Below are 18,358 nucleotides of genomic sequence, written 5' to 3'. Positions count from 1 at the left end.
TGTCATTCTGAAGCACAAGAATGGCGGAGGTGGCAGCTACATTCGTTTGTGGATGGGACAGAAAGGATTGGTCCTTCACCACACCTGGGAATTATACGAAATCCAGCAATAAAAGTTGTGGTAAGATCTTTGAAAAATTCAGCACACTCCTCAGGCCAAATCAAATCCACAAAAATGCATTCCAGAGGAACCAGGTGAGCCCGTTTCCCTTCAGGACTCAGAAGGACAGTCAGTTTTGAATAATTGGATCATGGATCAGCCCGTGTGGAGCTCAACATACCCAAATGTTCAGAAAACCTTGATTGAGAGGGAGGACCTCACTACAGCACAGGCTTCAGGTGCAGCCAGAGCACAGGACAACACAGATTGATAGAGACGATGACAACTCAGACAGCTGACTTCCAGATCAATCCTACAAAAGGAAGCACGTCTGGCACAATTAGGCAACAGCATCAAAAGAATGAAAACCAGACTGAAGGCAAGTTGCAAATAATCACATGATTTCCCAGAATAAAAAATGCCCTGCACATAGCTCAGGCTGCAGATTACATTGCAAGCTCAACATTGAGAGAAGAGATGCAAATCAAAAGTAAAAGCATATGGAGGAAATACCAAAGTGGTTGTGAAAGAACCAATGGAAAACAAGATCACCACAACAAAGGAAAGATATGAATGCAGTGGAGAGGATGCAGAGGAGATTCTCCAGATGTTGCCTGGACTGTACGACTTTAGTTATGGGAAGAGATTGGATAGCCTAGGCTTGTTTTTCTTCGAGTACAGGACACTGAGGTGTAACCAGAGAGAATATATAAAATGATGTGATAGATTGTCAAAATCTTTTTCCCATAATAAAAGTATCAAAAACAAGAGGACAGAGGTTTAAAGGTTCAAGGTGGGGGGAAAGTGTTTTAAAGGGTACATTTCTATATGCAGAGTGTGGCTGATATCTGGAACGTACACCAAATGGTGAGGTGGAATCAGGTACAATTAATATGAAGATCACCCTCAAAATACAGGATGAACTCAGCAGGTCAATCAGCATCTATGGAAATGAACAAACAGTCGAGGTTTTGGGCTGAGGCGCTTCTTCAGGACTGAGAAGGAAGGGGGGAATTGCCAGAATAAAAAAATGTGGGGTGGGTGGGGGGGAAGGCTAATGGGAAGGTGATGAGAGAGCGAGAGAACAAACCCAGGGGGAAGTTGTAAGGCAGGTGAGAAGTAGTAAAAGGTCAGAGTGGGGAATAGAGTGTGGGGGGAGTGGGGAATTTGGGGAATACCGGAAGGAAAATTCAATATTCATGCCATCAGGTTGGAGGACATGTAACCTGAGTAAATGTAATACGAGTACATGCTGTTTGAGGGAGTGACACATACATAAGCAAAGAATATAAGGATATGGTCCTAATACAGGCAAGTAGGATTAAGGTACATGGGTAAAAGGCCAGTATGGACATAATGCTTCAAGAGGTTGCTTATGGCTAGAATTACGTCATGCCTGATCAAGGATGGGGACCCATTGCAATTTGGCTATCACAGCAATTTCACTGGTTCTCCATTCTGCTTTGGAGGAACTAGACCATATGTCATGCTATTGATTATTGACTACAGCTCAGTGTTCAATGCCATCAATCCTTCAGTGCTAATCACCAAGCTTCAAAACCTGGGCCTCTGCTCTTCCCTCTACAACTGGATCCTTTACTTTCCTTTTGGGAGACCACAGTCAGAGCAGATTGAATATAACATCTCCTCCTTGCTGACCATCAACTCAGCTGTACCTCAAGGGTGCATACTTAGCCTGCTGCTCTACCTCCTCTACACTCATCACGGTGTGACTAAGCACAGTACAAATTTGCCAACATCAGAATATTGTTGTCAGAATGTCAGGTGGTGAAGAGGAATAAAAAGGAGTGAGATAAACTGGCTAGTTAAATGGTGTTATAACAACAACCTTGCACTCGATGCCAATCAGACCAAGGAACTGATAACTGATGGTGAGCCTCTGGAAGGGAAAGTCAGGAAATCACACACCAGCCATCATTGAGGGGTCAGCGGTGGAAAGGATGAGCAGCCTCAAGTCCCTGGCCATTAACATCTCAGAGGACCCATCTTGAGCCCAATACATTGATGCAATCATGAAGAAGGCACCTCAGTAGCTCTACTTTGGTATGATTGTGAGGAGATTCAGTACATCAGCAAAGACTCTTATAGATTTTGGAGACATACTATGGAGAATGTTCGATTGGTTGCATCACAGTCTGGAATAGAGCCTCTAATGTACAAGCTTGTGAATTATAGACACAGCCAGCTCCACCATGGGTAGAACCCTTCCTACAATCAATGACATCTCGAAAAGATGCTTCCTCAGGAAGGCACCATCCATCAAGGACCTGCACCATCCGGAACATGTCCTCTTTTTGTTCCTACCATCAGGGAGAACTTACAGGATCCTGAAGACCCACGCTCACCAATCTAGGAACAATTTCTTCCTCTCTATCATCAGACTTCTTAATGATCCATAAAGCTAACAACACCACTTCATTATTCCTTTTATTTGCACTATTTATTTATTTATGTCAGTTACAGATTTTTTAAGCCTTTGGCCTGTGCTGCTGTGCAGAACAACACATTTTATGTTATAAGTCAGGGATAATAAATGTGACTGATTCTGTTGGTGGGCTGAAGGGCTTGTTTCTGTGCTGTATGACTGTGACTCTGAAATAAGCAAAATCAGAACATTCACACAGAGAAATGAAGGGGTACAAGTTGAGTGGTAGGATGGTAAAAAAGGCATATGGTATCCTTGCTTTCATTGGTCAGGGCACAGTAAAGCTGTTGAGATGTCATGTTACAGCCATACAAGACATTGATGATACTACAGTTGGAGCATCACATGCCATTCTGGTTACCATGTTATTGGAAAGATATGGTCTATCTGCAGAGGCTGCAGGAAGTATTTGCAAGAATGCTGTTGGACTTGAAGGGCCTGTGTTATGAGGAGAAAGTGCGTATTCTTTTCCATGGAGTGTAGAAGACTGGAGGGTGACCTTATAGAAGTTTGTTGAGAGTATTAACAAGGTGGATGATTACAATCCTTTTCCCTTTGTAGGGAGGTCTAAGGTAAGAGGGCAAGGTAATGGAAGTCTAAGGTAATGGGACCAGAGTAACAAGGGGGTGGTGGGTATATGGGATGAACTGCCAGAGAAAGTGGAAAAGGGAGGTACAGTTACAACATATTTGGGGTGCATGGTCAGCTACACAATTGGGAAATATTTAGGGGGATACGGGTCAAATGCAGGTGAACTGGGACCAGATCATGCAGGCACCCTAGTTGGCATGAATGAGATGGCCCAGAGGGCCCATTTCCATGCTGTATAACAACACATTGTTAGCTGAGCTACTGAGTGCAGAATGTATCCCACGCAAGGCCTTCAAGTAGTAAGACAACTACTGCTGAATGCCCAAGAGAAAGGAAGCAGAGTTGCAATAACTTGCGCCATTAGCAGTGTTGCTCAGAGCACAGAATAAAGCATGGAATTGGTTAGTAACTACCTGTAATGCACCCTCAGACTTTGCAATATTGAAACTGTGAGAGGCCAGCAGAGGAAAAGCAACAGAATTCATCTCCAAAGCTGATAAAGTACAGAGTATTAACAGCAACAACGCAGAGTCTGATGTCTACAGTCAGATCAGTAACAGCCACTGCATTTTCAATACAATGCAGAAGTCCGCTGTATATTATCCTCCGCAACTTCCGTCACTTTCAACAGGACCACACCACGAAGCACATCTTTCCCTCTCCACCCCTCTTGGCTTTCCGCAGGGATCGGTCCCTCCGCAACTTCCTGATCCACACGTCCCTCCCCACGGATCTCCCACCCGGCACTTATCCCTGTAAGCGCAAGTGCTACACCTGTCCCTACACCTCCTCTCTTGCCACCATTCAGGGCCCCAAACAGTCCTTCCAAGTGAGGCAACACTTCACTTGTGAATCTGTTGGGGTCATCTATTGCATCCGGTGCTCCTGGTGCGGCCTCCTCTACATCGGTGAAACCCAACGCAGATTGGGGGACCGCTTCATCAAGCACCTCCGCTCCGTCCGCCACAACAGACAGGATCTTCCAGTAGCCACCCACTTCAACTCTGCTTCCCACTCCCATTCAGATATGTCCATACATGGCCTCCTCTACTGCCATGATGAGGCTAAACTCAGATTGAAGGAGCAACACCTCATATACCGTCTAGGTAGTCTCCAGCCCCTTGGTATGAACACAGAATTCTCCAACTTCCGGTAATTCCCTCCCCCTCCCTTCCTCTATCCCTATTTCACTCTGCCCCCTCCCCCAGCTGCCTATCACCTCCCTCATGGTTCTGCCTCCTTCTACTACCCATTGTGTTTTCCCCTATTCTTTCTTCACTTTTTCTGCCTATCACCTTCCTGCTTCCCCTCCCGCACCCCTTTATCTTTCCCCTTACTGGTTTTTCACCTGGAACCTACCAGCCTTCTCCTTCCCACCCTCCCCCCACCTTCTTTATAGGGCCTCTGCCCCTTCCCTCTACAGTCCTGTCGAAGGGTTCCGGCCCGAAACGTTGACTGATCGTTTCCACGGATGCTGCCCGACCTGCTGAGTTCCTCCAGCGTGTGGTGAGTGTTGCTTTGACCGCAGCATTTGCAGATTATTTTGTGTAAACATTCACAAAATCAAGCAGCATCTTGACACCCGAGAAATATTATGAATTTTGTTTTAAGGGAAGTGATGTCATAATAGAGCTTAAATAAAAAAAAATAAAAGTAATGTTAGATGATTTGAAGAATGGATAGGGATTCATATCGTTACACACTATTTACACCTATTATGCTGCGTTACACACTAAGAAACATATTTCTCCCAAGATGTATGCACTGTTTATTGGAAACAAACACACTTGTCTGAAAACAAACACAGAAAATGCTGGAAGTACTCAACAGTTCAGGATGAATCTGTGGGAACAGAAACAGAGTTAACTTTCCAGTTCAATGACTTCTCATCAGAAATGGAAAAGCAACAAAAGAAGCTTGTTAAGCTACAGGAAGGATGGGGGGGAGGGGATGTCTGATATGATAAAACTGGTGGTACCATGAGAAGTTGTAAATGAGGTTATCTAGTCAATAACTGACTGGAAGCAGAAAGGATTCATAAAGATGCAAACATATCTTCTGGAAGCTATTTGATTGCCTTCAAGGATCAGGTGAATTTCCCCGATATTTTACCTATATTGGCTTAAGGCTTCGCTTATGACGAACCCTAACTTTTCCAGAGTGTTGGGCTACTGCAGAGATGAGGGATAATTGTCTGTGACAATATTCAGAGAAAATACCAACCCTGCATGGACACATTCAGTTGCTCAGTAAGCCTCTGCCTTTAACGTTTAAAGTATAACACATTTTGCAAAGGTTTTCACAACAAATACTGTTCTCCAAACAACCGACCCACCCAGATACAGTCCAATGACCAAATTTCCCATTATGGCAAAATCAGATAAGAACCGTTACAGTAAATCCTACAATCATATGTCCTGCGATCATTTACTTGTGTACAATATATAGCTGAAATTTAACTCAGTGGGAACCCACACAGAGCCTACACTGACTTCTGACCTTCATCAATCACTTCCCTTCAGAGGAAACCGTTACTTTCCATTTACAGAAGTTTAAAAGGCTCATCAGGGGCTGATCATTGTACTTAGCCAAGTTTCCCTGGAGGCAATTATGAGTGCTGACCCAATTCATTCACCCAGAGAGCACTCCGGAAAGATGCCAAAATACCAGAAATGTGTCTGGGGACACTGCATCACAGAGGTCAGACAACCTCTGATACTGGGGGAAAAAATAATCATCTCTACACGGTATAATCGCAGTTAACTTCATATACTAGTGACACTGTTGACACATAGTGGTTAGCTTTCCTTGGCTCAGTATCACAAAGAGCATATCTACATTGGGTCGCTTCAACAATCTTTTGGAGATCTGAGTCTCAGAGCCAAAGAATCATAGAATAACACAGCACAGAAACAGGCCCTTTGACCCAACGAGTCCATGCCAACCACAGCATCCTCCCTGCTATTCCCAGTTGCCCATGTTTGGCCCATAACCCTCCAAACCTCTCCCCTCTACGTACCTATCTAAATGGCTCTTAAATGTTGCAATTATACCCACCTTGATCACATCCTCTGGCAGCTCATTCCAAATACTCTCTACACTCTGTGTAAAAAGTTACCTCTCAGGTTTCTTTTAAATGACTCTCCTCTCGTCTTGGATCAGTGCCCTCTCCAAATCTGAAAACTAGCCATTTTATTCATACTCCTCATGATTTTATTAAGCTCAATGAGGTCACCATCCATTCTCCTGTGCTCTAAAGAGTAAAGATATAGTGCAGCCAACTTCTCCCCTCTGCTCAGGCAGCAATCTCATAAATCTCTTCTGTGTCCTCTCCAGCTTTACAATGTTTTTCCTATAACAGGGTAACCAAAACTGTACAAACACTCCAAGTGTGGTCTCAACAATGACTTGTATAACTGCAGCAAAACGTCTCCACTCCTATACATGATGTCCTGGCAGATGAAGAACGGCATTTTAAATACCTTCTTCACCACCCTCTCTACTTGCATGGCTACTTTCTGCAAAATGTGGATTTGTACTCCCAGGTTTCTCTGTTTCGCAAACACTCTGTCATTCACTGTACAAGTCCTACCCTGGTTTGACAGTCCAAAATGCATCACCTCACACTTACCTAAGCTGAAATCCATTTGCCATCCTCGGCTCACCTCCCTAACTGATCAAGATCCTTTTGTAATTCATTGTGACCTTCTTCAGTACCAACAAGACCCAAGACCCCCTCATTTAGTATCATCATTAAACTTGCTAATCATGTCATATACATTCATATCCAAATCATTACCATAAATAAATAAATGAAAGTAGAGGTCCCAATACTGACCCTGGACAATCAAGTTGTCGCAGGCCTCTGTTTGGAGAATCAGATTATTTTTAACCCTCTCCTCAAAGTTATATACCCTCTTTTTGCCCTCCTGATTTCCCTCTTAAGCCTAGTCTTAAACTTGTATATTTTTGAGGTATTCATTTGTATCTCATTGCCTAAATGTGATGTACACTTCCTTCTTTTCCTTACAGAGCCTCAATATCTCTCATCATCCAGGGAGAGAGATTGAACTTAGTATGTCTATCATTCACCCAAACAGGAAAATACTGACCCTGGATCCTCGACATGATCATTTTAAAAGCCTCCCACTTGCCATCAGTTCCTTTCCCTGTAAATAGTCACCAAGTTGACCATAGCCTAATGTCCTCAAATTTGGCCTTGGTCCAGTCCAGTCCTTTTAAAACTAATTCTAACCGAAGTGCTTTCCAGCTTTCACTTCAGTTACTTTCCCCAAGAGGAGGTCCAGTATTGCTCCTTCCCAAGTAAGCTCCTCTATATATTGCCTGAAACAACTGCCCTAGATGCACCGCACAAATTCCACCCCATCAAAGCCCTTTGCACTCTACGTGGCCCAATTAACACAGGGAAAATTGAAATTTCCCACTAGAACTGGGGTTTCAACCGTTTCTTAAGCCACGGACTCCTGCCATTGACCGAGAGGTCCATGGACCCCAGGTTGGGGACCCCTGCACTATTCTCACAACTACATGTAATTTCTTGAGACAATCACTCCTCAAATTCCCGCTGAATATTCAAGGTCTATAAAATGGCTCTACCAAGATAACCATTCCCATCTTATCTCTAAGTTCTACCAAAGTGTCCTCAGTGGATGATCCATCAGGAACTGCTGTTATGTCTCTCTCAAGTCCCATACCCCTGCAATCTAGTTTAAAATACCCAAGTGGCAAAAGCTAATTTGCCCATAAGGTTATCGGTCCCCCTCTTGTTCAAGTGTAATCTGCATCTCTTTTACAGTCACCCCTACACCAGAAGACCAAAGAATCTGAATCTCTGACCTCTGTGCCAGCTCTTAAGTCACGTATTCACCTGGCTGATCTTTCTATCCGTGGACATACTAGTTACCGAAAGTAGTCTGGAGATCGTGCATTTTATTTTCTTACCCAACTCCTTATACTCATTCTGCAGGGCCTCATCCCTTGTTCTACCTTTGTCATTTATACCAACTAAACAGCCATTCAACCTCACCTTCAAGAATTTTCTGCAGTTGCTCAGAGGCATCCCTGACCCTGGCATCCAACCTTATATTATTACACACAGACTCAATACAAGTGGATTATTTAACAACAAAGAATAAGGCAGCATAGCAGTTAGCAAAATGCTACTGCAGATCATGGCATTGGAAGTTGGAGTTCAATTCTGATGTCTTCTGTAAGGAGTCCATACATCTTCCCTTTGGAATGCAAAGGTTTTCTCCGGGTGCTCCGATTTCCTCCCATAATCCAAAGGTGTACTGGTTAGTAGGTTAATTGGTCATTGAAAATTGCTCAGTAAAGAGGCTATGATTAAATTGGGAGTCGTCAGGGGTTGCTGGGAGGTATGGCTCAAAAAGCCAGAAGGGCTTATTCCACGCTGTATCTCTAAATAAATAAATGGTATACACTGAGAAATCTTTTCAGTTCTAAGCCATTGAAAAGTGTTTCTTCTCCCAAAGTGAAATGCCAGGTCATTCAGCATCACTCTGGAGACCTGACACAAGGCACTTCTGAGCACAAGGATGGCTTCATTCTCAATGCAACATTTCTTTTAGAGTATTGCAGGGGTGTCTGGATCACATCTTCGATGCTGTGATTTATCTTAGAAGATCAGAAAAGCATTTATCGTTGTACATTTTTTTCTAATCATTTTCATATGTTCCACAGCGCCCTTCAAAGAACATGCAAGATGCTATTTCAAAATAGAATTGGACAATAATACATTTACTTTAATTTCTGATTCTTTCTGGGATATTTTAATATTATTTAAAATATTTTGTTTTGACCATTTCTCAAGTAAAATTTGTGTTTGAAGTAACAGAACGATGTACTATATACATTGGATGACTATAAATCTCAGATTCTGGAGTGGAGACATTCAGTGCTTTACTACTCTGTCATCTCACATTTCTTTCCTGACCTTAAACAAGTTGATGTAGCCTTAAAGTCCTGACACGTTAGTGAATGGCAAGATCCCTAGGTCAAATGTCAAATAGTAGAACAAATCAAACAGCGTTAATCCCATTCTTCTATCATTACTATTTCCTTACCACGACACCAAGGTCTCTGATCCCTGCAGCTGGCAACTTTTATTCTCAGGGTTTATGATTGATGGGTTCAGGAGCAGTTGAGCTTCCACTGTCACAACAGGCCTAGCTCTGCAAGTGACGGATAAAGATTTTTAATACTCTTTGTCAGCATTGATAGCTTACTAATGAATCCATTGCATTAATAGCCACGTGGTCATGCAAGTGCAAAAATAAAGTTCATTACTCCACATCTTACAGGAAAATCAACAAAGCCTGGTTAAAGTAACGTATCTGCCTGGTGAGAATCTTTTACATTTAACATATCTTTGAATGATTTTTATGATGTCAATATGCACATTTGGTTTTCATTGTTTTATGCACAGGCTCTAATTAATGAGAAACTGAGAAGGACCATTGTTATTCTGGCATGAATAAAACAAGCACTACATGGTTAACAGAGACGATATAAATATGCATTATTATTGCCACATGCCCTATTTATTTATTATTGCTATTGCCTCCTCCACTAATTTTGCTCTTCTGCTTGTTTAAGATGGGCGATAGCAACAAACTAGGAAATTATAGGGCAATGACTCATACATCAGTGGCAGGAATTCACTGGAAAAGATTCTTAGAGACAGAATTTACTCACATCTGGAAAAAACATGGACTCATTAGGGATAGTCAGCATGGCTTTGTGAGGGGGAGTCATAGGTTACAAACTATTGTTTTCCTTAGGAGGAGGAGACAAATATGATTAAAATTTGGTTGAAAATTTAGATGGACCACCAAGTAAATTTGCAGACATGAAAAGGCATTGTGGATAGTGAGGAAGGATGTTGAAGGATTCAGCTGGATATAGAATTATTGGAAATATGGACAGAGAAATGGCAGACAGAGTTTAATCCGGCTGAGTGAGAAGTTTCACCCCTTAGGAGGTCGAAAGTAAGAGGAAGGTATATATGGTAAATGGTAGCATTAGGAGCATTGATACATACGATGATCTTGGAAGCAAAGTTCATGGTTCTCTAAAAATGACAACACAAGTTGAAGGGGTGGTAAAGAAAGTATACGGTAAACTTGCCTTCATTGTCAGATCATCGAGTACAAAAGTTGGAACATCATGTTGCAGGTGTATTGCATGCAGTTCCAGTTCCTTCATTATATAAGGGATGCGACAGGCAAGAGACCTTTATGAGGTTATTGCCTGGATTACAGAGTAATGACTATAAGGAGGTTGGACAAACTTGGAATGCTTCCTCTGGAACTTTAAAGGGTGAGGGGATATATTATGGAAGTATATAAAATTATGAGAGGTATACATAGGGCAGAAAGAGTCCTTTTGCAGGGTGGAAATTTCAAAGTACTGAAAGGTGTTGATTTGAGATGAGGGGGGAAGAGACGTGTACCGCAAGTTTTTCGTACACATCTAGTGGCATGTCCCTGGAATGTCCTGCCAGGGGAGATGGTGGAAGCAGATACAACAGCAGCGTTTGAGCGGTATTTCAGCAGACACATGAACAGGGCTTGAAAGGATATAGACAATGTGTAGGCAGATAGATTAAAACGACATAGTGGCCGGCAAAGACATTGTAAACCGAAGAGCTTGCTCTTGCGCACTATTATTCTAGGTTCTACATTTTATGTAACATGAGTAGGAGTAGGTCACCTGGCTCCCTATATCTGCCTCACTATTCAATATTATTATGGCTGATCTGCTCTAGGCTTCATTTCCTCTCCTGCTCTGTGCCTTGATTCTCTGATATTTCAACTAAGCATCCGTTGCCTCTTAAAACAAAACTCAATGATGCCACTTCCACAACACTGAGAAGAAAATTCCAAAGATCCACTATCCTCAATGAGAAATCCCTACAGACCTCAGTTTTAAATGGGTGCTCTCTCATCTTGTAGCTGTCCTCTCGTTGAAGATTCTCTAGTCTATCACATCCCCTATATACATATGGTTCAATGAGATCACCCCTTTTATTCTAAACAGCAAAGAACATCAATCTGATTCTTTTAGTCACTCATGATAGAATTATCCATTCATCTTGGGAACTAGACAAATGAATCTTTTTTTTGGCCTTTCTCCAATGACATCCTTTCTTAAGTAAGAAGCTTAAGGAGGGGATTTTAAAAAAGATCTTAAATAAGGGAATTAAGAAACGATTAAAATGCAGGTGTATGGTATTAAGGATGACTTAGCAACAATTTCATTTACATAGTATTCCAGACAGGACTAAATACTGTATAATTGTGACAATATTTCACTGGTTCTAAGCAACTTTTTTCCCCAATAATTGACAGAAAATTACTTGCCTCCCTAACCACATGCTGCACTTGCTGCCAATCTGTTACAATTTGCTTCACATATCTGCAGTCTTTCTCTAATTAGGTATTAATTTGCCTTTAGATTCCTCTTTCCAAAATACACAACCTGAAACTTTCTCTTTTCAAACTCCACTGCCAAGGTTTTGCCTGCTCACTCAACCTATATATCCTGTTGCAGAATCCAAATCCTTTCGTAAGTGAAGCTAAGTTTTAGAGTGCTTAAAAACATAATTTAACGTACTATTTTTACTTTAAAATGTTGCCAGCATGGTAGTTGGCACTGCAAGGTAATTGAGGATCCATTGCTCTTTAACAAGGCCCTAACACTCAGCCAATTGGAAAGAAGTTTTTTTTAAACCAGAGAATTCATCCTCTTAAATGACAACAATCAATGAACATTAAATTTTATAAGTCATCACTTAGAAAAAAACTGCAAGGCTAAAATTAATATTTGCATTTTAAGCAGGGCTTAATATTAATCATAACTATTAATACAGCAACAATTTGACTGTTAAATTCTCAATCTGGCAAATATGTAGTATTAATACATTTTGGTCACATACCTGTAAACTGCAACTTTACTAGCTCCAAAAGCACCAACTATCAAGTCTGTAAATATAAAATACTTTCACGTTATTAGCAATAGGAACAACATTTGTATCTGGAAAAAATAGGCAGTCCAACAGTACACAATAATATGTACAGTACAAATACAGCTTTTTCAATAAAAATATAATATTGGAGCAAAAATTTGAATTATTTGATGAAAGAATACAATAGTAAAAGAGCCTAAAAGTTGTTAAGTATTTTGGGACCAATTTTAGCCAGGGTGGGAACTATGAGAACCAAAGGGAAGAAAAGCACAAACCAAGTGAGGACCACCCAACTTCAACCTAGTGAAGCCCAAGAGATCTCAGCTTCTTGACCTCTAGTCAGAAGAGTGGGGTAAACTGGGACCCAGCAAAGAGAGTTGGTCCCTGGCAGATCATTCACACCGGTGACTTTAATTACTCACCCTCCTGATTTCCATCATGCAGCTATGATTAGAATTGGCCCTCCTGTTAAAGACCCAACTAGGTTATATGTTAATATATAAAGTCCATCAGTACATAAACTAGAATGCTGGATTGAATCCAGACAGGTTGTACAATAATGAAGAACAAATTAGCTGGAGTATGGCAGATGGATAAATCAGCACGTTTGACTACAGCACATATTGCATTGTTACAGAATAGTAAGTACATTCCATTAAAGAAGAAACAATGAGCAGTTCTAGGAATGATGGATAAATTATGAAGTTAAAAACCTTTCACAAGGGTAGAAGAGCATCAACTTGGACTAATCAGCTAACACACGCCAGGAAAAGGTATTATAATGATTTAAAAAGAATACATTAAAAGGAACAGCATTTATGAATGATTTATTAGAAGTGCATTTTGAATTAGGAGAGGAAAGGGTTAACAAAAAAAAAAGCGAGGTGCTGGAGTAACTCAGTAGGTCAGGTGAAGATGAAGCAGGACAGTCCAGATGAAGGGTCTCGACCCAAAACATTGACTGTCCGTTTCCCTCTACAGATACAGCTTAACCCAGTGAGATCACCCAGTGCTTTTTTTTTTGTGTTGCTCCAGAATCCAGCATCTGCAGTCTCTTGTGCCCCTAAGAAAACAGGTTTGATTTTTCGTAGGTAATAACCTTCAAAAAAGTATGTATCTTTAATGAGTACGTACTTGCAGTGATGTCAGCTGTAAACCTGACATTACCAGTGAGGCAATGAATCCCACGCTGGTTGACAAGATTGATCTTCTGATGGATTTGGGAAGTCAGTGAAAATGAAGGATGTTAAAGCTGCAGTGTTCAATGACAAAAGCAAAGGTCCTTAAGGGAATGGACGGAAATTGCTGAGGCCCTTACAATTATACTATAGAGCACTACGTCAATATCTGCCAGAAGTTAAGAGCATTATCATACTTAAAAATGGATATGAATTAATCCAAGCTTCACCTGGATACCAGTCAGAACAAAATTAGAATTATTAATGTTGGAATTAGTACACACATCTGAAAGCAAAGCAGAAATGAAAGGTTCCTTTTTTATCTTTAAAGAGAAAATAGCTATAAGTAGTTAGCAAAGTTTTCAAAAGGGAGCACATTTGAGGGTGTTTAACTCTACCAATCAGGGTTGGAATTCTCAGGAAATCGTCTAAATAAGGGAAAGCACTAAATGCAGTGCATATGGATTTCAGGAAAGCATTTGACAGAGTACCACATGAAAGAAGATCAAGAGGTACTAAACTGGGAGAAAGGTAATTAACTGGATTAAAAATTTATTGGAAGGGAAAAGGGAAAGTCAGTTTTTCATCAAGCAACAGAGTGGTCATTGGTATCCCCCAGGATTCATTTCTAAAGTATTGACAGTGACTAAGTGGGTCAATGATTTGTTTATAAATCCACAGGGAATTGTGATGAAATTTGCAGATAATAGCAGTCTATTTATGCTGGAGAAGATAAAGCTAAATTGCAAAATCATGTTGATAAAATGGGGGAAAGAGCTAAAAGACAGTAGAGGAAATTTGAGAATTATAATGCAGATTCTCTAAGTCGGTGCCTAATGCAAGAAAGCACAGGCTTTGAAGTTGCATCTTATGGAAGGTTTCATAAACACTTGTGAGCTTGTGAACAAAACACCAGAGCTGGTGTTTGAAGCAGAATCTATGCTAATATTACCGATTAGATTTAACAGCTTCATGCATTGGAAACACTAAAAAGAATACAGTTAACGTAACATGCTGAAGTCGATGATATGTTTCAAATAATGATGGCTTTGGACAATTAGTCTATCCTGCGGTGCATTTTAATGTACAATCTAATGGTCCTTACTGTAGTCACAAATTAGTGTGACAATAATTTCCATTTCCTCTAAAGGCTTACTGTACTGTCTTCTTCCAACATCTCTCCTCCGGCAACCTCGCAACGATGTGATCACTAGTCATCGCTAGAGGAAAAAACACATCTAATCATTCATAGATTATAATCATAGGATTGTAAAGCACAGGAATGGGCCCCTTTGGCTCAACTCATGTATGCTGGCCATGATCCCTGTCTATGTTATTTCCATTTGCCTGCATTAGATCTGTACCCCTCTAAGTGTTTCCCATTAAAGTACTTGTCCAAATGCCTTTTAAATGCCATTCCAGCCAAAAGCTTTCTCCAAATATCTAGATATTTTGCTAAACTTGGACAGCTCTCCATTGGTTAGTCAAGTAAATGTAAATAATACAAAACAACAAATACTAGGGACCCCTCAGCTGAACATGTAATCACACTTGCAATCACACTTTTGACATTTCAGTCAAAAACCAGACTCTGTCATGCACTGCGTTTCAAGTGGACACAACCAGTTTACTGCACGTGGCCCCAAAGTAGAAGACAATTGGGAGGCAATGGCCCTGAGAATCATGGGATTACATCATGCCCCAAGGTCTCATGGCACAGGGTCAAAAATGGGTAAAGGAGACTCCTGCTGATTACTAGCTGTGCTTTCCCTCAAGACACGTGCACGTGGAACAAAAGAACAGACACACTCTCAATGCATGCCATCAAGTGCAACTCAGCAGCATCACCACTGGCCCAAGCTGACATAATCTTGCTTTTTAACTCATTGAACAGAGACAGGGATCATAGCCAGTAGAGACAAGCTGAGCTTTACGGTTCTATAATCTATGAAGGATTAGGTGTGTTTTTTGCTGTATCCATGTTGGTATCAATGGCACGGCTAGCCATCACTATATGTCCCTGAAAAGTTGAACCATCTTTTTCAACGTCAAAGTTGTTCTCGTGAAAGAGCTGGATAGGGAGTTTCAGAATTTAGACTCCGTGAGTATGATGAAACAATCGCGTGTTTCCAAATTACGTGATGTGTGAGCATTTACGTAAGAAGATGGCGTCAGTGGGAAACACAACCAAAGGCGACATCCTGCAGTCAGTTTATGAAACTACTTCTTTCATTTCTTCTTTCACTTTCAAATGTGGTTCTACTATTGTTGGAGCCTGTGATTGCCACTTTGATGGTGTGTTTGAGCAATCTGGTGCTTTGCTGTCTGCGAGGGTGTTTCAAGTGAAGCGTGCAACCTCCGGGCCAAGAAGCCTGGAAGTGAGGCACGAGCCCTTGATCAGCTCCATTTCTCGCCGAACGCACTAATTAAGGCACCGAGGAAGATTGAAATCACTGGGGTGAGTGTGGATGGCACGCTGCTGTTCGGTGCCGGCTACCAGCCCCTCGCTGCTGCAGCCAGAGGAACATGTTCACATGTGACATTCTCTCTCTCCCTCCTGCTCACTGCCCCCAAAGGAAGGTCCTTGTATTCGTATGGTCTTTCTCTCCTTCGATGCTGTGAGAGGATGGTGCCGTTGTCCTTAGCCTTGGGCAACATTTAATCAGTGCAGTTTGTGAATTGTAGTTCAAATTATGACACGTCACTCCTTTTTATGGTGCTAGTTTGGGCAATTTTGAATCGAGGCGTCCTCAACTCTTTCAATTTTGTGTTTTATATTCTGTATTTTTTGCTCAGATTTTTTGCTGTCATTTGTGCAATGTTTTTATTTTGCATGTAGAGAGGTGGGTGTTGATATTTATTCATTGAACAGGTTCCATGGTTTTCTTTGTTTCATTGCTGTCTGTGCAGAGGGCAAATCTCAGGGTATACTACATATATACTTTGACAATAAATAAACTTCAAATTTGATCAGGCAGACATAAACCTTGTTATATATCAACGGCTCTTTTCCTCTTGGGTGTTGAGACTGGATTTGTGAGAATTATTGCAGAGGCCTTGGTGAGTAGCCACAGTAAACCTTGTAGGCAATGTAATGATAAGCCATCGGTGGAAGTAATGAATAATCGGACAGGCAAACAAGGCATGAATCAACAGGGACTCCTTGTTCTGGGCAGCACTGAACTTCCTCACAGAGTCCCCATAGAGAGAAGGAGCATGGAAACAGGCCCTTCAGAACCATGCTAACCTTCAACCATCAATTTGCAAGAATCTGCCATTAATACTATTATTTGGGAAAGGGAAGAGGCAGCCAGTGCAGAGTATACTGTCGGTATCCCTCTCAATAATAAGTATACCACTTTAGATACTGTTGGAGGTACAAACTACTGGGGGAGGCTGCAACAACCAGGTTTCTCACTCTGTATCTGGCTCTGTGGCTCAATATGGAATAGGGGAGTAGGACTGTAATAGTGATAGGGAATTCCATAGATCGAGGAGCAGAAAGCAGATTTTGTGAACGTGAGACACCCAGATGGTAGGTTGCTTCCCAGGTGCCAAGGCCAGGGATATATTAGATAAGGTCCACAGAATTCTAAAGGGGGAGAGTGGTCAGAGGCTAGGAATCCTGCAGCGTGTAACTCACCTCCTGACTCCCCAAAGCCTGTCCACCATCCACAAGGCTCAGGTCAGGAGTTAATGGAATACTCGCCAATCGCCTGGATGAGTGCAGCTCATCCAGAATAAGACAGTCCATTTGATTGGTAACCCTTCCACAAGCATCCAATCCCTCCACCATCGACGAACAGTTGCAGCAGTGTGTTCTATCTACACGATGCACTGCAAAAACACACCAAAATTCCTAAGGCAGCACCTTCCAGACCCACGACTGCTACCACCTAGAAGGACAAGAACAGCAGATACCTGGGAACACCACCACTTGAAAATCCCCCTCCAAGACACTCACCATCCTGACTTCGAAATATATTGCCATTCCTTCATTATCACTGGGTCAAAGTCATGGAATTCCCTCCCTAACAGCACTGTGGGTGTACCTACACCTCAGGGACTGCAGCGGTTCAAGAAGGCAGCTCATCACCACCTTCTCAAGGGCAACTAGGGATGGGCAATAAATGCTGGCATTGCTGGTGCATCCCATAAATGAATAAATAAAATGTTTTAAAAAGCTGGAAGTCATGGTTCTTTTGTTACCAATGTCATAGGTAGGAAAAGGGAGGACGTCCTGAAGAGAGAATATAGGGAGTTAGGTCGAGGATCTCCTGGGGAGTAATCTCTGAATTGCTGGGTGTGCCATGATTTAGCAGATGAACTTGTGGCTGAGAAATTGATGCAGGAGACAAGGTATCATGTTTCTGGATCACTGGAATCTCTTCTGAGGAAACTTTGGCCTGTACAAAAAGGATGGGTTACACTGGAACCCAAGGGGGAACAAATATCCTTGTAGGCAGGTCTGCTAGAACTATTAGGGAGAGTTTAGACTCATTTGGCAGGGAGATGGGAATGGCAGTGATTAGGGATGGGGCGGTTGGTATGCAAGTAGATACAGTGTGTAGTGAGCCTGTAAGAAAGGACAAGCAGATGATAGGGCAAAATTGCAGTTTGTGGGATTGTTTGAAGTGTAATATTGGGGCAAAAACAAAAAGAGTGATGAATACCAGGCTGAAGGTGTTATATTTGAATGCACACAGTATACGGAATAAGTTAGATTATCTTATAGCATAGTTAGAGATTGACAGGTATGACTTTGTTGACATCACTGAGTTGTGGCTGAAAGATCATAGTTGTGAGTTTAATATCCATGGATACACATTTTATCTAAAGGATAGGCAGGTAGACAGAGAGGCTTCTATTGGTTAAAAATAAAATAAAATCCTTTGAAAGAGGTGACACAGAATCAGAAGATGAAGAATCCTTGTGGTTAGAGTTAAGAAGCTGCAATGGTAAAAAGACCCTGATGGGAATTGTATACAGGCCTCCAAACAATAGCTAGGATGTGGGATACAAATTACAACGGGAGAT

The 18,358-nt window shown here is 41.6% G+C and overlaps 1 protein-coding gene across 1 annotated transcript in view; it reads right to left on the bottom strand.

Annotated features, from left to right (window-relative positions):
• Window positions 1-18,358, bottom strand: part of itga8 (integrin, alpha 8) — a 270,386-nt gene that overhangs the window by 135,318 nt on the left and 116,710 nt on the right. The window contains exons 14-15 of the mRNA XM_072253739.1: window positions 12,114-12,159; window positions 9,241-9,348 (exon numbers count right to left, since the gene is read on the bottom strand). Of these exons, the coding sequence (XP_072109840.1) occupies window positions 9,241-9,348; window positions 12,114-12,159 (154 nt within the window). The remainder of the gene's footprint in view (window positions 1-9,240; window positions 9,349-12,113; window positions 12,160-18,358) is intronic.

Source organism: Mobula birostris, chromosome 3 (genome assembly GCF_030028105.1).
Source record: "Mobula birostris isolate sMobBir1 chromosome 3, sMobBir1.hap1, whole genome shotgun sequence".
NCBI lineage: Eukaryota > Metazoa > Chordata > Chondrichthyes > Myliobatiformes > Myliobatidae > Mobula > Mobula birostris.
The sequence above is the reverse complement of the archived record's forward strand: the minus strand, read 5'-3'. Positions and strand labels throughout refer to the sequence as shown.